General features: G+C 39.9%; 1 protein-coding gene across 4 annotated transcripts; it reads right to left on the bottom strand.

Moving 5' to 3' along the window:
* Positions 1–126: 126 nt before the first annotated feature.
* LOC111323187 (xanthine dehydrogenase/oxidase-like) lies at positions 127–26,606 on the bottom strand. 4 transcript variants are annotated; one of them, XM_088725915.1, is made up of 39 exons: positions 26,412–26,606; positions 25,417–25,474; positions 24,939–25,037; positions 24,218–24,324; positions 23,794–23,920; positions 23,053–23,114; positions 21,459–21,548; positions 20,716–20,799; positions 20,255–20,396; positions 19,133–19,300; positions 17,558–17,634; positions 17,141–17,237; positions 16,642–16,751; positions 15,932–16,128; positions 15,632–15,797; positions 14,590–14,679; positions 13,222–13,339; positions 12,713–12,764; positions 12,018–12,144; positions 11,824–11,943; positions 10,923–11,042; positions 10,716–10,817; positions 10,372–10,435; positions 9,606–9,675; positions 7,213–7,300; positions 6,873–6,959; positions 6,624–6,749; positions 6,004–6,069; positions 5,266–5,411; positions 5,069–5,150; positions 4,886–4,981; positions 4,086–4,214; positions 3,371–3,498; positions 2,991–3,105; positions 2,582–2,647; positions 2,284–2,472; positions 1,822–1,895; positions 1,430–1,523; positions 127–855 (listed from the first exon to the last, which is right to left on the bottom strand). In XM_088725915.1, the coding sequence occupies exons 1-39, from the start codon at positions 26,460–26,462 to the stop codon at positions 805–807; spliced, it is 4,035 nt and encodes a 1,344-aa protein (XP_088582041.1). In that variant the 5' UTR covers positions 26,463–26,606; the 3' UTR covers positions 127–804. The 4 variants fall into 4 exon arrangements, with proteins under 4 accessions (XP_088582041.1, XP_088582039.1, XP_088582038.1 ...); XM_088725913.1 differs by lacking the exons at positions 24,939–25,037; positions 25,417–25,474; positions 26,412–26,606 and having other exon boundaries at positions 17,135–17,237; positions 24,218–24,345; XM_088725912.1 differs by lacking the exons at positions 24,939–25,037; positions 25,417–25,474; positions 26,412–26,606 and having other exon boundaries at positions 2,991–3,126; positions 24,218–24,345.
* Between the last annotated feature and the right edge of the window lie 1,018 nt (positions 26,607–27,624).

Raw genomic sequence — 27,624 nt, 5'->3', positions numbered from 1 at the left:
TTTTGACGGCAGGGGGTGGGGGGGGGGGGGGGGGAGAGGTAGGGGGGAATTGCTTTTTATTTTTTCACCAGTGTACGATGAATTTCACCCCTTCCCCCTAATTCATTGATTGATGTACTGACAAAGTTTATGACAAAAATAAAAAAAATTTAATAAAACATTTTTTAGTGACTGAGTATTAGGCCAGGACGAGTATACTGGGGACAAAGCTTTTCTTATTGATTTTGAAGATAATATAAAAAAGCTGCAGGCAGAGATGCTTATAGGACATTTCTGAAAAATTTTTTGAAACTTTTGAAAATATAGCCAAATATAAAAAAATTTGCAAAGAATTTCATTATGATTAAATAATGTCAAGTTTGTTGTTGCGATCAAAATGTTTTTTGTGATCATCTTAGGTGATAATGCAAAGATTTTTTCAACCATGTCCGTAAACGAACGCCCCATGATATTTCAGTAGCCAATCAAATCAAGACGTAAACCGTAAATAATCAATCAGAAGTCGATGCGAAATGTAAGCGAAGTACGCAAGGCGCGAAAAACTCACGATGAGAACAATCAGAGGCTCAATGAAATGAAACCCAAAATTTCTTCATATCCTGTCCAAATTAAACCTGAATTTTACTCAATTTCGGTTTACATTTAATGCCTGGAATTAAATCGCCTTACAAGTGCCGTTATTTTTCTTTACCAAGCTTCAAAAACGGCTTCTACAAAGACTAGTCCAGGTTTTTATTAAGAGATCAACCCCAAATATCGATTCTCTCTTTCTGTCACAGCTTCAGCCTTTGAACTTTGGTTTCTTCATGGGTAAACATTAAAGTCTTTCACGCTAGGATCCGCAACGGTGGTAAACTGAGAAAATTAAACAGAGAAATGAAACCATGAATAACAATATGCAGTGCTTGTGTGGTCACCACGCCCAACGCAAGAGAAGAAAACACCCGATTCGCCTTTAATCTACCGCTTATAAGCGAATCTAATTATACCAAATTACCGCATACATGCTGATAAAGTAGGACCTATTTACCTACCGAGAACAAAACAAAGGCCAAAACAAAACAAAACAAAGGAAATGATTTCAGAATGTCTTCGGTATCGCAGTCGGACTTGACATGTGGCAAGGTTCAAGCGAAAGAGGAAAATTCATCGCTTTTACATCTGGTAAAAAGAGATCATGGATAAAATTCCACGCGTGAAGATTACTGAAGAACAGAAAAACATTCTGAAATCATTTCCTTTGTTTTGTTTTCCTTTGTTTTGTTTTGTTTTGGCCTGTTTTGTTCTCGGTAATCTAATCTCGGTAGGTAAATCGGTCCTACTTTATCAGCATGTATGCGGTAATTTGGTATAATTAGATTCGCTTATAAGCGGTAGATTAAAGGCGAATCGGGTGAAGAAAACATGCATGCAGTCGTGTCTTTATCACCTGTTGTGTAAACTGGTCAACACAAGCCATTCTGATTCGCTCACTGGTGGCAGGACTGTCCAGTCTGAAGATCCCTTCGATACCCGATTCACGTCTTAAAAGGAAAAAAAAGAAACGAAATTAATTTTTCCTTTATCTTCATCTGTACCTCGGCCAGGACGTCATCGTACTTGCGCGCGCAACTTATGTCCTAACGGTCAACCAATTTCCGTGTGATTATTGAACCTAGAGCCATGAGGATTGATCGTCAAATTTTTTAGACGATATTGCCACGAAAAGGCCGTCATTTATCAAAATACCTGTCTCAGCCTAGGCACTCAGAACTCTTACACATTTATAAACGTTAGGCTTCGGTTCACTGTGGTAAACAAAATGTGGAACATTGGCCTCACCTGGCGTCGGTGATGGCCTCTTTAATGGCGAAGAATACAGAAGCAGCAAGAAACAAAGAGGGTTCTCCAACGCCCTAAAATTAAATAAGAGACTCTATTGGTTAATAATTTGGCTTAATATGTGATTTCTTCCAGTTACAATAATCTTGCATCTGTTCGACAGATTCAGTGACAAGACAAACAAGCAAACAAATAAAAAAATTGAGCGAAGGGCATGAACAATCAAATGATGTAAATCAGTCAGTTTGTGAAGCGCTCGTTTATTGGTCAGTCAGCCGGTTGGTTGCATGGTCAATCAGACGGTCAGTCAGGCAGACAGACAGATAATCAGTCAGTAAACAAGTCTGTTAGTCAATAAGTCAGTGAGTCAGCCTTATGAGTGAGTCAGTAAGCCACTCACCATCAATCATTCATCAAAATATAGAGTACCCATAAAATAGAGTCTCGTGGTGCGTAAAATACCTTTGAAGAATAGATGGCTTTATCGTTTGGAGCTTTCCGAAGAAGATGGACATTGAACTCCACTGGTATGTCTGCGAATCCAGGAATCTTGTACGTCCCAGGCCCTGTCGTCCATAAGGCGCCATTCTGAGAGCATCGCACTTCCTCTAATGTAAGCATGCCGAGTCCTTGAACAAAAGCGCCTTCGATCTGAGATCATAACAAAAACATTTATCACGGGGGGGAAAAGCATGTTCATATGAAATATATTTATAGAAACAACATTCAAAGCAAAGAATGATGTGATATGGTTACTGACCTGGCCGATGTCGATAGCCGGGTTAAGACTGGTACCAACATCCATCACAATGTCTGTGCGAAGAACCTGCTCACACAAATTCACCCGTAAAAAAAAACTTTTGAAAATATAACTTGCGCATTTCTTTTTAGCACAAAAATTGTGATAGAACAAAAACAATTTATATCGTTTTTTGACAGGTACGTTTAGTTTGTACTCTAGAGGATTGAAACATGTTTGATTATACGAAGTGTGGAATTTGGCGTCCCTTTTAACTTTTAAGTTACGACCTTGTCCGCTACCCAGATATTCTAAGGCCACCAAATTGGGTAAAAGATCTGGGTACACGTTCGCGTATGAGGTGCTTGGTTACATTATATTACATAGTTTGTTAAAACTTCCGATAGCGATGCGAGGAGACGTCACTTACTTGATGATCTCCTGTCAGACAATCGATTTCCACTTCAGAACAGGCTGCGCCATACGCGTAATAATTGTACAAACGTCCCGAATTAGTGTTCCAATCGTAATTAAGGTCAGGCACTCTGTATAAGATTAAAAAATGACTTCGAATCAACAATAGCACAAACTTGCACTGAATCGGCTTGACTTGAAAATCGTCCTTTAGTTGAAATAGAAATGCGCTTTTTACGAAAAAAAGCAGGATAAAAAAGTCTTAAGTGGGAGGGGTAGGGCGGAGGTGAAAGGAAAAGGCGAAAGGGACTGGTCCCCAACAAAAATTTATGGATGGAGGAAGCACAATGGGGAAATTATAATTGAAATAACTCAGACTGTAATCATTATCCTTACTTGTAAAATCCATTTGCAGAGAGGTTCACGCGGTCAAAGTAGGCCGCTTTTACCCAGTCCTCCCACTTTCCCTTGGGATCCTCCATCTGATATGGCTTAAGTCTGTTCAGTATTTTGTCGCAAGCATTCTGCAAACAATATCAGTAAGCGTATTGATGCTTTGTCCTTCATAGTATTTATTAATTTTTTTCCGCTTGTCGATAAGTTGTAAGACCCTTTCTTTGGCGGGAAAACCATGGACCTCTTGAGTGCGTCTGCCGCATTCCATTCTCCCCCACCCTCAACCTTACACTCTCCTTGTCGAAAGTTTCTGGAGAGTTGTACAAAGACTGTGCGTTTACGGCGGGAAGAAGACTAGAAAAAGAAAAGCTAGATGCATAATGCACAATTGAGAAAATTGTTGAATGAGTCTTGAGCCGGGAGGCGGGATTCCGTTCACGATTGGTTTTGCTTAACTACGCTCAAATTTGGTCCAGGAAATTCATGCTACTCTCTCAGCTGACGAAACCGAGAAAAAGAAAATGTGACTCCATTGCTCGCGTTTTCCTTCACTCCAAGCAGCGTGCTTGTCGTTACTTTGAGTTTTCATCAGTTCCTTGAGCTATTCATTTCTGCTGTTTTTGGCCATTTCGAGTTCTTTAGTTTTGATTATAAATGTACAAATCTAATAAAAAAAGGCGCTCTCGCGCGAAAAAGATATTAGCTATACTCTTACTTTAACTGCCATGCCGTTGAGATCAGAGGAGGCAGAACCTGCTGTCTGGGTAGAATTAGGAACTGTGTTTGTGCTTGTTTCACTTATTATGATCTTGGATACAGGAATACTTAAACATCTGGCCGCTACCTACAAAAAAATAACCAAGGCAAGTTGTAACTCGAGCTCATGACGTTATATCTTGTATAGTTGTCACTGTACTCGTCGTTTCAACGACTTGACGTCATAAGCACTCTGCGCACTCTATCCCAGCCCTCCCGCCGAATACGATATGATTCACTAACCAGTGACGGTAGTAGTTTTGAAATAAATTTAAAGTATTGAATACATCATAAGAAAGGTTAATCAATGTTTTTTTAAACGTGTAAGAGACTAACTTTGAAGAGTGGGTAGAAAGTACTTCCCTAAGATTAAGGCTGCGGCTGCCTTCTACAATAGCTTATTTTTGCAAAAAAAAAAAAAAAAAAAGCAACACAACAATAAGTTTCCAAAGGAAGCGGGAGATGATTGCTTTCCACAAGAAAGGACGCTCACGCTTTTTACTCGTCACCAGTCCTCCAGTGGAGTGTTTCATGAAGGGCCTCATAAAGAGGCTGAGAACCGCAGCGTAAGAATAATTTGTTTAAGACAATGGGCGCGATCTCTCAGCCATTCGATATTGTTCGCGCTTGAACATCGTTGTCGACCATTTACTAAGTCAACGCCTAAACCATTTAAATCAGTCTTTCTCTACGGCTTGAAAAAAAGCACAAGCCAAAAATGTTTGCAGGAACAGCTCACCAGGCTGACAAACATCTCACCTGCACCATTTTTGTGTGCAGTCCTTGGCCCATTTCTGTTCCGCCATGAGTTAAAAGAACTGATCCATCTGTATAAACATGCACCAGAGCTCCAGCCTGAAAAGGAAAAAAAAATGTCATACTGTTGATACAAGGCAATAAACTCAGGAAAAGTTTTAAAAGCTTTTTATACAGATTCCAAACCTGATTTTTGGCGCGTAAAGTAACTCCTATGCCAAGCATAGTGGGTATCGGCGAAATTCCACGTTTCCTCCATCGATTTTCCCTTTAAGTAGAAAAATTTTGTTTAAAAAGGAAATAACTAGTTTTGATTTTTAGGAATGAAAAGAATATGATGAGTGAAGAAATGATGGGTGATGAAAACTAATTTCAGACGTTACCTGTTAAAGGAATGGACAAGCTTTCTACGTTTCTCGTATTCGCATTTCTCTACCAGTTCATTCCAAACTCGCTGAAGCTGGCAATTCGTGAGTTTTTGGTTAACGTGAGTTAGATCTCCTTCTGCGTAAAAATTTAGCTCCCGCACCTGTTTGTGAAACGAAAGTTGGTTCGTTGTCATTTTGTGATTTTCTCACATCCCCGAAGTATTCAAGATTTGATCAAAACTGAACATGTGAGCCTCACGGAAAGCAAAACGTTTTAGTCTTTGTTGGTTCTGACAAGTCGTATATCGTTATATTGATAAGTTCTTTTGCTTCCAATCGGTAGGTCTTTAATTGTCTCAAGTAAAGATCATTTCTTTTCTTAAATCAGTTCATCAGCAAGTTAAAATGAAACTTATTACATCAAAATCGCTAAATCGTTATCTATCTGTTTGACCGAAAAATGGGGATTGAGGTAGGTGAGAAATTCCACAAAACAATAAATCCTGATCAGACAGTTTCTCACTTTTTCGTTCTTTATTCGAGTGTACGATTAGTCTAAGTAGCCTTCTTGACCCAGTCGTATAAAGGACGGATAACGCTATCCAAAGGATAAATCACTATCCGGCGAGTGAGTGATAACAAAACGTATATCGTTATCCACGGGATAGAGTTTTATCCCGTGGATAGCGCTATCCAACACTAGAACAACCGGGGCCAGATGTAAGAACGTTAGAATACCGTGACACAACCAACCTGTCTTTGCGAAATGCCACAGATGGAGGCAATGTCGGAGATCAATGACTCACAAAATAACATACTCTGCAAATTAAATCGTTAGCCATCAGAACTGTTTATTAATGTACTCCAAAAATAATTTATTTACATTTTTTTTTGTCGGTGGGTAACTGAATTAAAAAAGCGACGTCAGTGGCGATTGATGTCTCTTGACGTTTGCAGTTTGTATAACGGGACTTTACCAATCTTGAACCATATTCAATAAATTTTAAGGAGAATAGAGCGCCTTTGGGCGCAAAACCAAAACTAATGTAAACTGTCGTAAAACCAAAACTAATGTAATCACAACAGCCAATCAGAAAAAAGGAAAAAACCTTTTTTAGATCCAATGAGAAATCAAAGTAAAAACAACCAAACTGCCAAAAGCGCGGCAAAACGCGGCTGACCAAGTCGTGACGGTTTTTTTAGTTTTGCATTTGATTGGTTTAAAGAGTGGCGCGAGTTTTCTAGACCAATCAAAACTAATGTAGTCTCGGATCACTTTCGACACTTGGTTGAAAACTGCTTCAAATGGTCGCTCAGATTACTAGGTCTACCTCAAGACATTTTAAAGTTTGTTTTGTTTTGCAATAACTTACCTGTGGAACACCAAATCCCCTGAACCCTGTGGCTGATGCGATGTTTGTTTTACACAGGCGGCCAACTCCACGAATGTTTGGAATGAGGTAACAGTTTGCCATATGGAACATGGATCTTTCCATCACCTGGCAAAGTGGATTTGAATAGTAGGCAAAGTAAAAACAAGTCTTAAAATGATAAAAAAGTCGTTAAATAAACTGTGTGCCCACCTATCTTTACGTTGTAGAGTCCAAAAAAAAAAGTTCTACCTTATTAGAAACATCCAACGTGTTTCCAGCATTGCTGTACAAATTGATGTCATACGCCTTTATCTTTCCATCGAATGTAAAACCCACCTAAAACCGTGACAGGAAAAGGGCAATATAAAATATTCGAGCAAGCTTTAAATTCTCCTTTTTCAGTCGAAAATTAGTTAAAAATAATTCATGCTCAAAACATATTCTTCTTGACAATGGTCTATTGTAGGGTATAAATGTATGGGAAATGGGAACGAACTGTTGAAACGATTTGCTAGCACCTATATTCATGCGTCTTTGCAAGAAAGTTTTTACCTATGCAATCTAACACACATATTTTTATAATAGCTACCTTGTACTTTGCTAAGAAAGGATGCCGCATTCCAGTGCTCTTCATGTCTTCATCTCGATCAAGCATGCACCTTACAGGTCTACCGGTTCTTTAAAAAAAGATAAAAATAAATTAAGGGCTCTTCCTCAAACTAGGATAAATTCTTAGACACTCTTTCTCGAGTTTACCCCGTCAGAGTTTAAAAATATATATATTTAGCATAAATACGAACGTATTTTGATCAACGTACTGTTAAGGAACCTAAATCTGAAACACTACTACGCTTAGCCGAACTAGTGCTCACACTCAATTGTTTTTCATTCGGGGACAACTTTTTCAAACAAACCAATGGTGTAGCCATGGGTACCAAAATGGGACCTAGCAAGTCCATTCTTTTTGTAGGTTTTGTCGAACACCAATTTTTCAGCCAATACAACGGCTCCAAACCTGAACTCTACGATCGCTACATCGACGACTGTATCGGCGCCACCTCTTCTACCAGAGAGGGGAGCTGACTCAACTCATAACCGCAGTCAATTCTTTTCACCCGGCTCTGAAATATACCTGGGAAATTTCTGACAATTCTTTTTCCTTTTTAGACATCAAAGTTTCAATTGAAGGCAACGCTTTATGCACTAGTGTGTATTACAAACCTACAGACTCGCATAATTACTTGTTGTATTCGTCTTCGCATTCATCCCACGTTAAGAATTCCATTCCTTTTTCTCAGTTTCTAAGACTCCGTCGTTTATGTAGTGATGACTCTGATTTCCACCACAAATCAGAGTCAATGTGCCAGTTTTTCAATAAACGTGGTTACCCTGATTCTGTCGTTCAAGCGGGTTACCACCGCGCCCAACTTATTGATCGACATTCAGCACTACAAACGTCGCATAAGGAAGATTCCGACCGCATTCCATTCACTCTCACGTTTTACCCTCACAACCACTCAGTTAAATCCATCATTCTTAAAAACTTTAAATTACTTCAAAACGATCCAGAGACAAGCACTATCTTTTCGCAGCCTCCGCTCGTTTCATTCAAACGCGACAAAAACATCAGCAATTTTTTGGTCAGAAGTTCTTTTCAGACTAATGACCAACCAGGCACTTTTAAATGCGCCCGTGCACGATGCAAAACGTGTCCTTTCATTCACAACACTGATAAAATATCGGGACCTAAACGATCCATTAAGATCACCGATCACTTCACGTGCACCTCCGCCAATGCAATCTATTGCATAACTTGCACTTATTGCAAAAAGATATACATCGGCGAAACAGGCAGAAGTCTAGGTGACCAATTCCGAGAACACCTTCGAGACGTGGAAAAGAATGACAAGGACACATCGAAACCAGTCGCTAGACATTTTAATTTACCTAATCATTCTAAGCAACATATGGCAATCTGCGGTCTTTCCTTACACTTAGGTAGCACGGAAAGCCCTAAAACTCTTGAACAAAAGCTCATCTTTCAAACCGGCAGTCTAAATCCCACAGATATCACGAACGCTTTTCATTCCACTGATTTATTCGTGTTTTTCTCGTTGCCATGTTCCCACCAATAACGTAGCTCCATTTTCTGCCTTTAAAAGCACACACAACCCACAATTCCTCTATTCGCTCCGACGAAGGGCTAACGCTCGAAACGTCAGCTTTTGTAATCGTTACGGTGGCCAATTTACCATTTCAACTTTGTTGATATATCCAAATTATTTCGTTACTCCCACCGACGCAGCCCCAAACAGTTTCTTTCGAAACTATCAGCCTTTATTCAATGTAATCTATTGCATAACTTGCACTTATTGCAAAAAGATTTACATCGGCGAAACATGCAGAAGACTAGGTGACCGATTCCGAGAACACCTTCGCGACGTGGAGAGGAATGACAAGGACACATCGAAACCAGTCGCTAGACATTTTAATTTACCTAATCATTCTAAGCAACATATGGCAATCTGCGGTCTTTCCTTACACTTAGGTAGCACGGAAAGCCCTAAAACTCTTGAACAAAAGCTCATCTTTCAAACCGGCAGTCTAAATCCCACAGGTATCAACGAACGCTTTTCATTCCACTAATTTATTCGAGTTTTTCTCGTTGCCATGTTCCCACCAATCACGTAGCTCCTTTTTCTGCCTTTAAAAGCAAACGCAACCCACAATTCCACTATTCGCTCCGACAAAGGGCTAACGCTCGAAACGTCAGCTTTTATAATCGTAACGGTGGCCAATTTACCATTTCAACTTTGTTGATATATTCGAATTATAAATACGAACGGTTTTGGTGACTTTCCTCAAATCTTTGAATCGATAATAATTGTGGTATTTATCAATTAACTTCCAGCAGAGTAAACGACAGTTTAAATCCTAGTGTGCAAGGAAAGAAAAGCAACGGCTATATTCGTAATCACCTACCTTGCAGCAGCTACTGCGACTGCGTTTGTCAGGAAACAATTCCGTGAATCTTTGCCACCAAAGCCACCGCCTATGGAAGCAAAAGCATCGTCAAGCACAAAAATATCTCCAGACTTCAGAGAGTCTAACCTCGTTCCCAGGGTCTCTCATCGTCCCGCCCCCGTGAGCACGAGAGGAGCGGGAAGATGAGAGACCCTGGGAACGAGGTCGCAGAGAGTCCCGTTCGCTGCTCCCAAAGTGTTGCTTCGCACCTCAATTGGCGTCGGTGGCCAATAGTATTCTGGAGGGGAGGCATGGGTTCGAATCCCGTCAAAAACTAGTTTTTTTGTTTAGGCTTCTTATTTGCGAAAGCTTAAATTACAGCTCACCTCACCTGATTTTCAGACGAAGGTAACTTTATTTGGCCGTTTTCTATTTATTTGTTGCACTTGCCAATCAAATGGTAGGCCGTTTCGTAGCTAGGGGTCTATATTGAACAATTTTCTGTTCGCAAAACTAACTCTCAACGAATAGACAGATCAGACATGGTTTGATGCTACTCTAGTTTAATGAATGAATGTAACCGGGAAATTACAACTCGTAGACCCAACGTTTCGACACTCCTGTCGAATGCCTTTGTCAGGGGTGATGTAATCTTTGCAACAAGAGGTTCTTTGATATGCACACTAATTAGCAGCCCTTTTTCCTGACGAGGTGCAAATAGGGAGATAGACAGATATTTCGCTATGAACGACTTAGCAATTTCAGGAATAAAAGAGAAACTTACCAAGTCGTTTTGTTCGTACAACAACCCTGTTATGCGGAACTCCGAGAGCTCTTGCAGCAAGTTTCTATAAATACAAAAAGAGCAAAAAGTTACATAGATATTTATAGGTATAGAATCCCAGGTTTAGAATAGAAATGTCATGTGATTTCCTCAGGGATGATCTATGCCAGGCGCTGTAGAAACATACTAGACTCATTTCACAGAGAGTGTCATCTGGAACCAACTAGCTATTTGATAATACATCAACATGCTCAGCTATTTTTCCCATATGAATTTTATTGCCAGACTTGTGCAAATTGATGTACAGGAGAGATTTAGAAAGAGTGAGTTTCCCTTTAACATACCTGTGTCAATGTAGGATTTTGAGTAGAAACAAATAGTTCCATCTCGCCATCTTCTCCCTTTGGAACAGCGATCGTAACTTGTGTCTCGAGATAGAAGTGTTCCTAGGAAAAAATCATCTGTCTCTGAAGAGGTTGGGTATAGTTAGACGCATCTTAGGCTTTGAAGTCTTAGTTTAAGTCTAAATCCTAAACTCTCAAATAACACACCTGTCCTCCAAATCTCATCTCTCCCTCTAACAGATGTTGAGATTCAGCAAATCCAGTTTCCAGATCTCCTTTCTCAACGCTCAGCTGGCAATCGTAGAATGAATCTGCGGCTATAGCTTCCTGTACAACATCGAGTCAATGATTAATGACTTATTTTAAGTATTAGCGCGCGAAGGGCTTGTTAGTTTTGCGATGATATGACCTGGAAGTGGTCATATTAGTACTTAGTCCATTGTGATCGCCCAGACGAAGGAAATAGAGAAGTCCTGGTAGAGTCACTCTGGGATCTCAATGTTGTCAAATATCAAATCAAATAAACACATCTCCAGGAAGGTGTGATAAGAGTGATAATATATGAAAGAAGAGTAATGACAGTTGTGGTCACGCTTCAAACCGCGCTTGCTTGTGATGCTGCTGTGATCAGATAGTGATTCAAGTCGAGATTCATCACTTTACGTTAACATGAACCTGTTTCTAAGATGGCTAATTCCAAAAGTAATTTCAAACGCTTCCACAAGTAAAACATCACCAAAAATAGATACAGAAATAATAAACAATTATTGGATGAGGTTCTTGTGACATCCGGAGTAATCAAGGTCGAGACTAGTGAATAATCTGTAGGTTGCGCTGTTTCCCAGAATTAACTGTAGGCGTTTTAGCCAATGAGAAGACAGATGGTGATTACAATGTATAATAACGGCAGTAATTAGCACCTCAAAGTTCAATTCAAAACCGGGAAGCGTAAAGTTTAATTTTTTTTTTTTTTTTTTTTTTGGGCTTCAGGAACGTTGTCTCAGCAGTTCAACTAATTTGGAAATTGAACACAAAAATATAAAATACAAAAATAAAAAATAAAAAAATAGAAATACAACTTCCCAGCAATGTTGAAGTTAGCGCCCACCTCAATGGTCAGTATTTTTGGCAAGTCTTCGTATGTTACTTTCACCATCTTAGCTGCTCTTTGGGCCTGGGCCTGAGTTTCAGCAGCTATTGCCCCTATGACTTGACCGACGCAAGACACCTGAGACACACAACCATACATCATTGAATATTTATATTCCATTTTACGTTTCAAATCATTAGCAAGATACACGCCTTCTCTGTTGCAAAAATCTCCTCGTCATCTGCAGCATATCCGGTCACGTTATCTCCAGGGACGTCTTCTGCGCTGATGTACCCTTTCACCCCTGGGAGACTTAACGCCTCTCCTGGGTCCACAGAACTAAAAAAGAATATAGATCAATGTCAGCAGTGGGGGATCGAGGGGAGGGACACGCCCCCACCTTATTCTGGGTAAAAAATAAACGCAGAGGCAAGGAAAGCCGGCAGGTGAACACACATAAACAGAAACGCTTCCTTCCCCCCTTAGCTCAAGGTCTGAATCCGCCACTGGCCGGTATCTGAACAACTGTGCACCTACCCCTCTCCTAACCCAACATTGAACCTAACGGGGGGGAGGGGCAGGTGTTCAGTTGCTCAGGTACGACATTGATCTTGAAGGAAGTAAAGAGGGGGGTCCTTTTGACATGCAACCTCCAACTTTGTCATGAAAAAAAAGCGATCTATAACAAACCATAATAGTACAACCTGGTAATCCCCTACCCCCTACCCCCTTGCCGGTAAACGCAAGTGTGAGATAATTCTACTTTAAAATCCTACTTACTCAGGGTTGCCTAATATCGCTTTGTTTATTTCTCATGCTTAACGAAATTTAATTTCATGTAGACTCAAAAAGATGCTGTCAACGGACGTGACAGTGTGCAACTAGGAAGAAATTCTGAAATACTTACACAATATTGGCATGTGCATGAGTACTCCAAACAATGCCCAAGTACAGTTCTCCTGTGAAAAGGCGAAAAAGCAGCACATCAAAACAGATGACATACTTTCTTACTCGGAAACGTTCGATGACGCACTTCTAAATTAACCGAAAAATGGTAGAATCAAGGCTATGCCGAAAGTTTTTGGTAAAAAGGAAAGATCGTATTTTGTGAATCTTTCACACCGCAAAAGTTACTAACATTGTTGAAGTAGCCCCTGACTGAAGTAAATTCCACCCATAGATACGTTAAATTAATTTTTAAAAGGTTGATAAAGAAAAGTAAAAAGAAAAAAAATCACTAAGGCATTATCAACGATCGTTTCCTAGTGTTTATAAATGTTCAGTCATTCTGCTCAGTGGAATTGAAAACTCAGTATACTGTGTTCTATAGCCTGTTGACAATGCGCTACGAATACTGATCGAGGTACAGGGATACCAAGTTTATCTTATATGATCACAAGGTTGATATAACTATACCTGCATATTTGGGAATGTCATCGCAGTAAATTGCCTCTCCTGTGGCATGTTTGGCAGCTGCCAAGTGAGGCACAGGCCTGCCAACCATATCCTCCTCGAATTGATCATCGGGCACCTCCTGAATCAACAAAAAACAGATAGGAGTAAATAGCCTATGCTAAGTAAGTGGAAGAGGCTCGTACTCAGATGGGTGATTGTGGAAACTGCAACTGCACTCACAACAACAACGACAACAACAACTTTTATTTCAGCACGATGGTGATTAAAGCGTTGCCGCTTATGGGGTCGTGCATTTAAACTAAAACCTAGGATAAAATTATATTAAAATAAAAAATTATTAAAAAAATTATTAAAAAAATTATTAAAAAGTTATTAAATCGTCTTAATAATATAAAAAATCATTATCATTATTGTGAGGCATTTTTTGCGGAGATTCCGCCTGAAAGTCTAAGTTGCGTAATTTATCGGATTTAGAGGCCTTTCTTATATAGTCCTTGACATTGGATGTCTTTGCGAGATCCAGGGTGAGGAGATTCCACACAATAGAAGCTCTAAATGCTATTGAATTTTTCATAAAATAAGTGTTAAAGCGTGGCACTATTACCGTGTTCATAGTACGTAAAAGATGGATAGAGGAAGTTGTTTCGTTTAGTAAATAGGCGTTGCCTTTGATGACAGATATAATTTAATTAACACAACTCGTGATTGACATTAATTCCTCACAATGATTTAAAGTGTTAGCTTGTCGTGATTTAAACTAGTTTTTCAGAAGAATCAGTAAGAGAGAGAAGTCGATTTTTGTATCTGTTCACTTACCCGAATCTGCTAACCTGAAGTGAGAAACCTGTTTTTACGACCCGCCACAGAAGTAAGTTTCCAGTCATGTTTTCTTGAATTTTGCCATGAGATTAAGACTAAATTTACGTTATCTGATTACGAATTACAAATGTATTTCTCTTAGATCGAATAATCATTAAAGTTTGGATAATATTATACGGTTTGTGGTGGTCGTCTGAGCTGACCAGTTCCGAGTAAGGAAACAGAAGTCTTCTTAGTTAAATTATGACCCATAGAGGGAGGGGTACAGTCATGTAAAATCTTATAAGCTAATGTTGCCAACTTGACTTTATACATAAAGTGTAAGGAATCCCATTTGGCAGTCTTAAGTACTTCTGTGGTGGGCATATCTCGCGTCAGGCCGTATGTTAACTTGGCAGCTCTACTGTGTAGAGATTCCAGAGCAAGGAACCCATCCTTGTTAGTAAAACTTCCCCATATTGGCAGCGCATAAGAAACAGAGGGTAAGACTATCTTAAAATATAGATCTAGGAGTATGTTACAAGAATTGAATTAAACGCCTTTGTTTACCTGGAAAGTCTGTATGCTCCGACTATCTTCTCTATGAAAAAAATTTCTTCCAGTCTCATGGCGTTCGGGTACAGAATCATCCAAGGTGTGCTGAATTTTCAATTAAAACATAAAGGTGCACAATATTTTGAGTGAACATATTACTATTTAACAATTATTCGCCGAAGGCGAGGTGAATATCGTCGAATCTCGGGGATTATTTAGTAAATAAACCCCTTCGGGCGGCTGGTATGTCGACTGATAATGTCAGCGGCTGAGAGATTGTCCGAAAAATGAATATTTGGCCGAGAAGCGAAGCTTCGAGGGCAAATATGAAATTTTGAGGACAATCTCTCAGCCAATGACATTATCAGCCGACATACCAGCAAGCCAGAACGGGGTTTATTTATTTTATAACCCTCCCATTAATTTTCACATCGCAATTAAACTGCGCGTAAACACAGTGAAAAGGCAGTCGTGATCTGATGGCGAATGCGCGTGATTGACGCAAGCAAGCAAAAAAAAACGAGTTTGGTTTCCTTCCATGTAAATAGGAGAATGGAAAAGTTGAAACTCTTGAGTTGACCATGTTTCTTTTTCACAGAAAAAATCGGAGGGCAAATATCGACGCGGACAGGGTTTGTTGCGTGATAACTGTCCTGTGATTTTGCACCACGTGACGTAAAGTAACCAGTAAAATCGCGCCAAAATTAATGGGTGGGCTATAATCGACAATATTCACCCAACCTGAGGCGAATAGTTGTTTTAGTATGATTTCAGAGCTGAAAAACAGAGAAATTTCTAAAATCATAACATTTTAGTAACATTTATTAACATTTTATTTTAGTATTTTATCTAAACCGCTTGGAGCGGTTTATATAGCGTCATGTAAGGAACCGCTGGACCAATCAGATTGCTGGAAACTCTTTCCTTAGCTCTGAATTATACTAAAAAACAATCTAAGACACTTTACTATAGCACTTGAATAATGAATCAGTGATGAGCATAAGCGATAAAGAACTCAGATTATTCAAGGTTAATAATACGAATCCTTAGGGCTGACCTCTTTATGACTAAGCTGTTGAGAGACAATCAGATAGAACTTGAAGAAGAAGCTTGAGGCGAGCGATCTCCTGTACTCCACCTGGCCACCGGGTGCTCCGGGTGCAAGAGGCAGATCTTCTGCTAACAGCTTACAAGCTTCTTGTACTATGTTCTCTTTCCAAGTTCTGGACATAAATAATAATATGCGGAGGTTTTCTTATTAGTGAGTGAACAACCCCATCATCGAATTTACAATTTATAATCAGCATCCTGATTGGCTCTATGTACTCCCTGCCTGCTAAACCCGGCCAGTCCCTACCTGCCAGTTAAGCTCTTCATGGTTTTCAAGGCCATTACTGTCGTGGGAGCCATTCCTCCGAAAGTGAAACAGCAATCCTTGATTTGCCATGAACTTGAGTTTGTTTGCTTTTCAAGTCGCACTCTTAGAGCTGTATTAACTATGGCAATGTCGTCCTCTCGCCTGCGCGCTTGTTTGAAAGCAAATATGTGTTCGAACTATGAAACGTAACGAAACAGCCATTAAGATTTTGCTGCGTTGTATGACGTGAAAAAAGAAACGCTATTTATTTTCAACAAGAGAAAAACATATAAGTTTCTTTTTATAAGGAATGGATCGTTATTTAGCGTCGGAGGGGGGTGGGGTAGGTTGGAGGATTTTGGTTGCGCACAATAAAATTTGCCTAATTCCTCCATAAGGTTCTATAGTATTCTAGCCAATTCTTGTGACCCTCTCTTCCCCTCATTAACCGTTAATTGGGAGTCAATTTTCTATAGTCCCTCTTTATACTTTTTTTGCGACTGATCCCCCCTCCGTCCCCCCTGAAAGCCACGTCACCCCCCAAAATCTTCCACCCCCCCCCCCTCATGAATAACTGGTTACTAATGTATAATCTTTTTCCTTGGACTGTTCTAACCAGTACTGACAGAATGCGCAGGAGCAACAGCTGTTGCTCCCTATACATTAGAAACCTTCGGAATATATAGATATTACTGATAGAAGTTCATTACCTCCTGTGAAAATGGAATCAGAACGTTGACCAAAACCTCGTTAATACCTAAAATGGTTTTTCTGTATCCAGTGAAGAAATTCTCATCCAATTTGACCGACCTCGTTTTCCCTGTAAAATTTAAATAAATAAAAGCGAATCATGTTAGTTTAAGAATAAATGAATGAACAGATAGATAAATAAAGGGATTTAGTATAATTTCAGAGCTGAGCAAAGAGTTTCCAGCAATCTGATTGCTCGAGCGGTTCCTTATATGACGCTATATAAATCGCTCCAGGCGGTTTATATAAAATGTTAAAATAAAATGTTAATAAATGTTACTAAAATGTTATGAATTTAGAAATTTCTCTGTTGTTCAGCTCTGAAATCTTACTAAAACAATTTTTCGCCTCAGGTTTGGTGAATATTGTCGAATAATCCCCTCGACTTCGTCTCGGGGATTATTCGACGATATTCACCTCGCCTTCGGCGAATAAGGACAGGTCTAAGATTACCGATACCTCCCGCATTGGCCAATGTCAAAGTACATCTTGCCGCCATTAGTACTGGATTTAGGTCTGATATCGGACTAGCGGTCATAATATTTCCACCAATAGCCTGACACATAAAATAAAAAGACTAAACAGTTGTAGAAGTGAGACTAGTGTTGTAGACGATACCTTCCGTGCTACTTGAGCGTCCGCTTGGGGTCTAAGGGCGAGGTTTAGCAGCATTTGGAGGCCTGCTCTGAGTGGCTTACTTGTGCTAAACAATTAATGTTCCAATTCTAGGTTCTGGTCAACGCATTATCAAGTTAAAGAATCTAAAAACTATGCAATTTTCTCGTCCACGGACTGTTTAAGGAACCCGTCAACTTGTATTGCAGTTCACTCAAACGACGTCTAATTACGAGGTGCGAAAGTGTCATCATACTTTACCCCAACATTTCTTATCTGATGACCAGCAAACCACTTGAGCATGTGAAGTATTGCTGTAAACCATCTGGTCTTGTATTCTATAGAGCAGAAAATAAATGATGAAGATATTGCGATCCTAGCAGTGCGCAGGATGTATCTCACGTATGAACGTAAAGAACAATTTGGTTTATTATGGATTTTTTTATAGCCTCAATACTACAGCGTTGAGTGGGGGGGTGGGGGGAGGGGAAGGGCGTATTACACAGAACACAAGTCCATTCGAATAATAATTTCATCACCTCATATAAGCAATATAGAAAACGATCCTTGCAGTCGTGCAAACAAAGGTTTATAACATTGCCAGAAATTTGGGACAATATGGCGGAGGCAGTTCTCGTGTTACAAGCAAAATGGCGCCGAAACAGTATGAGAAAATGTATGGGAAAAGTTTTTTTTATTTTTAAATAGCTGTCTAAAAATGGGATATTCCTTCGCTGCGTACTTGGAAATGCAGCCTGCATCGGTTAAAGCGTCCATCGCTACGAAAAAGAAATACTCGAATTCAAGCCTACCTTTTTCCAAGGTGTACGAGTAAACTCATAATTCTGACTCCATTTTCCCATACATATATCTTATTAAGCAAGCGCGAGGGCCGTACTGGGAGAATATCGGCCCGAGGTCTTGACAGTACGGACCTCGCTGCGCTCGGTCCGTACAAAAAATACCGAGAGCCGATATTCTTCCAGTACGGTCCCGAGCAAGCTTGGTTAATAACAGATTTATTACACGACTGAAGTTCAAAGGGACACAAGTGCGGTATCATTCGGGACCACTCGGGACAGTGCCCGGTCCAATACCGAGAGAATATTGACCGGCAATAGAGCATTTTGATCGGTTGATTTTACTTATTGGCCCCCTGACTTCCCGAGTTGTGTAATAAAAACTTTTAAAATCTGCTTCAAATAGGTCTTACATTTCTTTAGTCGTGGGGACAACCTTGTGAAGATTCGCAACTGCGTAGTTCGATATGCATTCTGCAGAAGTTTGCTCAACTGTAAATCGCTCGTAAACGTTCGAATATGTTGGCCCCACAAATTTTCCTCGAGCCGGGAAACTCTTCGTATTTTCACCGAGCTCAAAAGCCAAATACGCCATTTTTAAATACCCTAATTTTAGGAAGGAAGAACACGAAAGATACAAGTCCCAGTAACTGCACAATTTGGCCGCCATTTTCCTTGTTTTGAGGTCTCCTATGGCTTTCTGGGATAGAAAGGTACCAGGCCTTTCTCTCGTGGGGTTTTACGAAAATAGTAAGTTACGTGTTCACTTCACTTCCACCGCCGCCATATTGAATTGTCTGTAATACGATATACCGCCGACATTTCGAAACGGGGCTCGGAATGTCCCCGATTTCTGGTGACGAGACCCGAGTGCATTTATGCAAGCATGTCTCCTCACAATGACAACTTTTTTCCCATTTATGTCAACACTTATTTCTCTCTGAGATCATCTTGATAAGTTGATAAATAATTCGTTCCTACTGCAGAACTTTACCTTTAAGTGGATGGGGCCTAAATTTAAGTGTTGCTTTAGTACCTGGCATGGATTGACTAGCCTCACTAAGAACTTCCTCCAAGGTTGACAGTGTCACAGAAGCACCAAACCTGATGCCCTCTGCAGTATGTTCTACAGCATTCAACTCCGGGATGTGAGTAGGAGCAATTAGTATTGGATAATTCTGATTTTTGAATTTCATCTCAATTCCTGTGAAAATGAAATAGTTTAGATATCTAGAAATACGCGACCAGAAAATAAACTTGAACTTGAACTTGAATTTTATTTTTATTTAGACACGGTAAATCTATCAGATAAAGTAATAATATTATTACAGTCTATTATTACAATTACATTCTACTTTAATCTATATAAACATGATCTAAAATTTAAAAGTGAAATAGAAAAAATAAAGAAATTCTGCTTTACATAGATGAGGTGTGCGTTTTGTCGATTCAGTCGAAGAAATCGCGACAACCATTTCGAAAAGGTTGAAGCGACTTGCTTGCCGCAATTCAGGGGACAAGCTGTTCCAGATAACCGCACCGTTATAACTAAAGCTATTTTGCAGGAAATTGGTGCGGGGCAATTGAACAGCTAGTTTGTTTTCAGAGTTCCTTAGATTATAAGGAGGATCATATTTAGTGAAAACAGAACCAAGATAGTCGGGCGCAAGACCATGTATAGATTTATAGACCGTGGTGGCCCCTTGTATTTTTCGCTGAGTATCTAACCGTCTCCAGTTAGGTTGCTCAAAAAGAGGATCAGCGAAAGAATGGAGCGAAAATATTATGCCTGAAAGATTCCGGGACATATGAAACTGGGAAAGGTTGGAAAAACTTGCGGTAAAAGACTTGCAGTGTTGCGACATAGACCTAGAGTAAATAATACTCGAAATGTCTTTAAATTTCAAATTTACGAAACTAATTTCTTTGTCTGTCATTCACCCGCTTCAACCAGCTTGCATTTCGATCAGTTTCAACTAAGAATTCCCTGCGCCATTTTTCAGATCTTAGTGTTGCAACTGGCGTTTTCGAACCTCCTAGGCTATGAATTATTTTTCCTTACACTTTCTAACCTTTATCCTAGCGCTGTAAAAAGGATATTTGAACAGTGCCAGCGTTTTCAGTTCGTAGGCCCAAGCAAGTTGTTACTTTTTCTCACCTATTTCCGTATTACCAATCACAAGTTTAGCTTGCGGATATTTCGCTTTAAGTTCCAATAATTCTTCCAAAGTTGTTGGTCTGATCCAAGTAACAAGGTCTCCTCTAATGTGTAAAAGTCTTGGCTTGTTAGCGTCTGGAAGCTTATAAAATAAAAAAACAACAAAGATACGGTAGAATGACACATTGTTTGCGGAAGGAAAACTATAGACTGTTTGGCTTTTCGAGCGCTTCAATTAGAAAAAGATAATGATAATTAAAGAAAATACCATCTCAAGCTTACAACTAGCCTGAAAAAAGGCTTCACTGTTAGCGTTTTTAAGGGAGTTGTGGCAAACGCGAGGAAGACTCAAAACGCGAATCACGCGCGAATGGAGGAGTGTATACTCGCGTGTGTTTTGTGCGCGTTCGCCTGAACCACGCAATGAAATCAAATTGTGCCCGCTCTTCAGGTTAGCTTACCATCAGCTCTGGCGGAAAGATTGCGTCCTGCGTTGGGTCATATGGTGTAAACTCCCCAGGTTTAAAAAGTCCACTGCTAGACTCCTGAGATGTAATATAAGGGCACAGAGTTAATTCGCCTGCAAGAATCATCTCTAGATAAACTCCAATGGTTGTTTCTCGGGAACCCGAAAAAAATTTGCAATGAATCGTTTATCAACAAATCCATTGGAAAACTTTTCAATGGAGTGTCGTAAAACCAAACCTAGAGTAAATAACAACGGCTGATTAGAAAAAAGTTAAATATTTTAAAGAGCCCATCGACGCAATTTCAAAGCAAAACAAATAAATGTATGGAGCGCGGGAAAACGCGGTTGGCCAAATCGCGCTCGGTTTTAGCTTAGTATTTGATTGGTTGAGAGAGTAAGCGCGGGAAAACGCGGTTGGCCAAATCGCGCTTGGTTTTAGCGTACCATTTGATTGGTTGTGGGAGTGGGTCAAGTTTTCTGGGCCAATCACTGAGCGAAGTAAAACAAACACAATCCTGAATACATTTAAACACTTAATTAAATTTTGCGCCATCCTTCATCTCTATCTCTAAGAACATGTTGTTTTTGTTATATTGGTAAAGAAGAGGTTTTGAATAAGACATTCGCGATGTTCATTTGGAGGATAAAATGTTGCGTTTCCTTTCCTTCGATTTTAATTCCGTAAATTTAATACCTTGGAGCTGCAGGAAACAACACAATTTAAACCGAACTTACATTAACAACCTTTTCTTCCGTTTGATCAACACTGATCACATTTGAAGTAATGTCAAGGCAACATCCGTTTCTACCTTTGCCGCAACATTCCTGCAACAGAAAAGATCTAGATCAGTGAAGGTTCAGGTTTCTATATGAACTGAGTTTCTGTTCGCCAATGATTGATAATGTATGGACCCGGACCATCTGGACAGGAATGGATCAAAAAAATTATTTAGTCGTAGCAGACAAGTTCCCTGGCGCTAATAAACTGTCGTAAAAATTTGATGGCGATACCAATAACCAGCGAGAAAAGTTCAAGTAAAGTAAAGTATTGACTCCTTTACTTTACTGCCAGTCAACAAGAAGTATGATCTTTCGCAGACAAGTGATAAAAATACAGAAAAACATAAATAACGGGGGTATTGTTAAGCCTGGTTCACATATGTTCGCAGACGATAGCAGGCGATCGCACTCGATCGCCAGCGATCGTCTGCGATTATAGGTGTGAACTGCTCTGCGATCGCGTGCAATCGAGTGCGATCACGATCGCAGGAATAGAACCATGTTCTATTCGCGCGATCGGTTGCGATCGCCTGCGATCGTCTGCGATCGAGTGCGATCATATGTGAACAAAGTTTTGCGATCATGCGATTGGAATATGTCCCATAACGCTATGCAAGCTGCATGATACCAAGACAACCAGTTGTTTATCAACTTTTACACGTGCGTGTTTTGACAAGATGGAATGTGAAATTGACACAGAGCAGTTTATGGAAGAAATTAGAAAATACGATTGTTTGTTCAATCGCTTTAGCAAAGAATTCTCTCTGTCTTAAGACTTTCCGCACCAAGAAGCGCCGTTTCTTCTTTGATCTGTCAGCGATTCTCCGTTTAAGCAAAGACAACAGAAGCAGAATGTTAACACCTAATAAAAGTTCAGTGTCCTCTTCGTCGATGTTGGTTGACTGGAGTTACATTGTATAGTAATAGTAATAGTAATAGCAATCAAAGTTTAATGTCTTTACGTGGGACATGGTTACCCATATTGCCCGAGCCAGAGGCTCATGTATGAAACGCAAGACAACAACCGACCCATCCCACCCCAGGGGAGGACATCCATCACACAGTAATCTCGTGCGTGGAAAAAAAAACGTCTCCTACCCCTAACCCTGCAGGAGACGGGACCTCCATTTATTCGTCCCTATCCGAGAAGACTAGAATATCTAAACCATTTCTTGATATTATAGAAAGGCAGCATATTCCAGTTCTCAATTATTTTAAGACCTTGAGTGTTGGTCCGGCCGGGGCTCGTACCCTCGACCTCCTTCACATCAGTCCAGCGCTCTATCCATTGAGCTAACCGGGAGGCTGAAGGGTAAATCGTGGACTCGGTTGTCATAGATCGCTGCGATCGGCTGCGATCATAGGTGAACATGCGATTCGCGATCTTCGGTTGAGTGGTTTCAGCGATCGTGCGATCGCCTGCGATTATATGTGAACCAGGCTTTAGATTTAACACCAAATTCTCAGAATTGACAAATGATTGAATGGCAAACAGTGAGGAGAATTCTTTTTGAGATCTTAAGAGTGAAACGGGCTAACCAGCGCTGACCTTTGTGAACGTTTTAAAACCCTCCAAAATTGGTCTGTAGCCAGTGCAACGACATAAGTTACCTGCAGATACAAATTTGAGTAAGAATAATAGCAACTTTGTTTCAATCAGAATTAAAGTTTTCCCTCATAGTGTAAATATGTGACACATCTCCCTGGAAAACCTCTCACAAGAGCGGTGCAGAATGCAAAGATAGCTTGAGAGGATAATTTTCTTTTCTTGGACTCACCTCACAGACATCCGATTAAAAACAATCTAATGAAGCCGTTTGGATGGTGTGTAGTGAGAACAGAGAGTAAATTGTCACAACAACCAATTAGGACAACGCAGATATTGCAAGGATCCCACAAGAATTCAATGAGACACGACGCGAAAAAAGGCGAATAACCAATCCACGATTGGGGCTGGACTTTTGCCGCAGCTGATTGGTTGAGGGGGCTGTGCTATTTTTCCAAGCTAATCTCAGAGCCAGAAAGTTAATCTAATGCAACCCGGGATTATTTTTATTGTTCTATGCGCTGCTTGACTTCGACTTGTCTCCTATGTGAGATCTATCCACCCACTAAAGCCGGGCTGGAAAAACAAAATGCGCAAACTAATCTCAAAAGGTCATTTTTCCTTTTTCGATTTATTCTGTCTGATTTTCAAAACCAGCCTATAACTTATTCCTTCGTGCCTTTCGCTCGCCCAAGAGACTCCAAATTCTGCGTGATGAACAATACAGAATACTAAAGCTTTTACCTTCAAATGCACTCTCCATTTCTTTACACGATGGCAAAGGGTTGTTCCTCAATAGTGTGTACATGGACATAACAATCCCTGGAGTACAAAATCCACACTGCGATCCATGAGAATTTGCGATCCGTTCCTAGGGTAAAAAAAGAAAGCAAACAATTCCAAACTTGAAAGTTCTAAATTTCAGTTGCACCAAGTCAAACTATGAGAGAACTCAGCTGTGGTGTTCGCGAGAAAGTACATGGAAATCCAGAATTCGATTGAACAATCTGAAGGAAATTAAATTTCTTTTTTTTTTGGCCCATCCAAATTATGGTTGTTGTTGAGCATGTTCAGATCTCATCAGAATTTGACAAAATCTATTTCAAATCTTTCAATTGTTAACAAAGAGACCTGCCGAACTGGCTACGCCAGCTACACCTGTCTTTACCTGTACAGGATGCAAGACAGTTTTGGTGCTTCCGATACCTTCCACTGTGGTTACAGCCATTCCATCAACTGCACACAATGGCATCAAACAGCCATTTGCAGAGGAATGTATTTTTAATGTTAAAGTTTGACTATCTAAAAAACAATTTATCTACCTAGTAGTTCTACAGCGCTGAAATAGTATTTTTTTTAATTTGGTGGTAAGGGTTGGTCAGCGGAGAGGACTATGTTTCCAGCATAGGAATCGAGGGCTAAGGAGCGCTAGGATCTCCAAGGATTGGCATTCAAAATTTCCGGTAATATAAATTCTTACACATCCTTGCTGCCAGAAATAACGTCTTTTAAATAGTGCACAGTGAAGATTTCCCCATAAGTGCAATTTATAATTTAAGAAAAAATATATTTGTAAGAATGGTGGTAGAAATACCCCATCGAAAAAATAAATGAATTTCTTTTCAAACCTCAAGTTACATTTTCTCGGCTGAAATGACAACCAACTGAGTGAAACTTTGCACGACCACCAAATCCCGGGTTGGTCTTTGGAGTCTTTGGATGCTAGTGAGCAATTAGTTCCATGTGTTGTTGTTGTTGTCAAGTTAGAGAAGTATTCTTAAGAGGGGAAATAGGATGTTGAAACTGTAACATTTCTGATGAATCCCCCAATATAACAAACAAACAGTCATCTTTCATTAGTTTCAAACTCTTGTTATTTCATAAAGGATACTTGATCTTTTTCATTTCATGGTCGTATCTAGAGATCATGACTGTACAAGCACCGCAGCCACCCTCGCTGCATCCAAGTTTAGTTCCTTTTAAACCCACTGATGAGATGTTAAGGCCAATGGGAGTTCTTGTCATATACCTGCAATTTAACTCGTTTTAAAGACGTGATAAACCCGTAAGATGATAAATCAAACACAACGAATATATGAAATTCATATATCTGAACTCCGGCTATAGAAACGTATTTGTGCATGATCCTTGCAGTAAAGAGCACTATTTCTGATTTTCACTATTGCTTAAATCGTGCTCTTTACTGCGAGGATCGTAGACAAATACGTTTCTATAACCGCATTTCAGATATATGAATCTCTCTGAAGTTTGAATGGTAAGAATCATGAATATTAATAAACGTCACGGCGAGTGACGAAACAAGGAAGAATTGTATAACGCAACAAACGTTTCGCAATCAAAGGATACAATGATTTCGAAGATACTGCAACAACGACATTTCTGGCTGTGCGTTTTGCTCCACAACCTTAAAAAGAGAAGAAGACATATTTTGATGTCGCAAACAGCATAACAACACACAGCACCCCATAATTTAAGTCGATCAGTAGACATAACGGCCAGTGAACTCATAATATTTACATGTTTCAAGTGGATTGAACGACCTAGTTGATTTGCATGCTAAAAAATGACGGATTCGATCGGACAAAGCTGATTTGAAGATACCTGCACTAAAAATTCTCCGGTGAAGGTTTCTTCGGGAAGGCAGACAGGGGTTGGGCAGTTTAATTTTCTGTCCTGGAAAACAACACAGTCACAGCCCGACGTACACAGTCCGAGTCCAGATATCATCATCATGAGCAGAAAGTAAAATGATATTTTTAGAGAGTTCAACTAGGGATCCCACAATAACACGTAAAAAAAAGTCGATTATGACCGATTTTGCATCATACGATTTCTGTTCCAGAAAAGCACGTGATATATCAAGAAGGGTTCAGCTGCATTGTTTCTCGTTGTCGTAACAGAAAATGAGCGAGAGATTTTGTCCATGGACTAAGGAAGTGGATCAAGGAGTTCAGAACCAGAATGTCAGTGGAATAAGTTGCAGTAATGACAAAGGAGAAACAGGATGCACGATCCTCGCAGTAGATAGCGCTATTATTGCAGTTCAAAATAAATGAACTTCATATATTCATTGTATCTCATGATTTACCTTTATTAGATAATTCCATGACTGTCAGATTTGCATTCTTTATAACGAAGCGCGAATTGGTGTAAACATGATCATTAATCAATCTCCTCCCTCTCCATCGTAGGTCGACTCGGTTTTAAACACGAACGAAGAAATGGACAGCCTCAGCATTCTTGAAATCATTCGTTTTTCAACAACAGCCAATTGAGTTTACTAATAATCTGCATCTAATTATTCGTCATGATGTACAAATGACAGTAAAAACTTTCCAAACCTTTTTTCCGTTGACGAAGAAAACGATTGCTTGATTAAAAGAACTTGGCATCCTTGCTAATCTATAGCTTTGTTGAGCTTAAGGGTATTTAATCCACAAACGAAATGATCCCATCGTTAACTGGAGCACAATTTCAAGCGGTGATATTGAGCAACATAACCAAACAAGTTAATCCACACTACAGAGTAAACGATGCTGATCAAATTTCTGGTTATGCTCTCGCACTGGGCGTGGGAACAATAGATCCGTTACGCTTGACAAACCGGAATGATCTGTTTTGTGCGGATAATGATTTCATAGCCTGATAGATCGAGATTCTCGAGAGCTAAATTGATGAGATTGTGAGGGATAATCTCTTCTGTAAATACGGCAACTGAAGTGGTCAATACTGAATAGCTAAATATTATTTTACAAGAACAACGGGACAGAAGAAAAAGAGGAAAACAAGGAACATAAGAGCGCGGTCCTGGGTAAACAAAATATTGTAATATCTAATGGATTATGTCTTACAGAATAACCAAAACTGATAAGTGAAGTACGAGCACATTTTGTAGTCGTTGATCTAGGTACAGGTATAGTGTAGTTAACTAATTGGAACCGAAGTGAAAACCAAACCAAAAGACGTGATATTACTTTAATAGTCCTCAGTGGTCATGGCAACACTGTTTAGAACAAACCGCAATAGATGCTCCGCTCTGTCAAAGGTCAAGGCCGTCAATAGGCGGGTCTCAATCGGCGATAAAAATTGTGGGTGGGGATGGGGTGGGGATGGGATGGGGATGGAGTGGGGATGGGGTGGGGATGGGGTGGGGATGGGGTGGGATGGGGTGGGGATTGAGTGGAGATGGACTAGCACGAATGGTTCGTATGTTCCTTTCTAGTCCTTCCCCACAGCAAAAATTAATGAAGTGAAAATGGAGTAAATTCAATCAACTTTGTTGCCTGCGGCAGGGGCTTATGATTGTATTTTTTTTTTTATTAGGGTAGTCGGGTCTCCTTTAATCATTACCTGTCAATAACGAGGCTGCCAACCTATCACGCCAACACTGCTTGTTGTTTCATTGTCTCGAACGTGTCTACTATTGTCTACAAATGAACTTTGGACCATGTCGGGTCGTGTCCATCAACTTTATCAAGATAAATCGTGCCAGTAATTTTTTAGAGCAACGCCTCTTTTAAAGTTATCTCTAAAACTGCTAAAACTGCGGGTTTT

Source organism: Stylophora pistillata, chromosome 6, assembly GCF_964205215.1.
Source record: "Stylophora pistillata chromosome 6, jaStyPist1.2, whole genome shotgun sequence".
NCBI lineage: Eukaryota > Metazoa > Cnidaria > Anthozoa > Scleractinia > Pocilloporidae > Stylophora > Stylophora pistillata.
Note: the sequence above shows the minus strand (reverse complement) of the source record. Positions and strands in the feature narration are given on the sequence as shown.

Bases quoted from the DNA above. Each gene is read 5' to 3' on its own strand.
- LOC111323187 (XM_088725915.1), bottom strand. From the start codon at position 26,462: ATGCCAAGTTCTTTTAATCAAGCAATCGTTTTCTTCGTCAACGGAAAA. The intron at 12,765-13,221 runs GTATAGTTATAT...GCCTTTTCACAG, and splicing joins TGACATTCCCAAATATGCAG to GAGAACTGTACTTGGGCATT. The intron at 4,215-4,885 runs GTGAGATGTTTG...ATTTTTTTGTAG, and splicing joins TGCACACAAAAATGGTGCAG to GTAGCGGCCAGATGTTTAAG.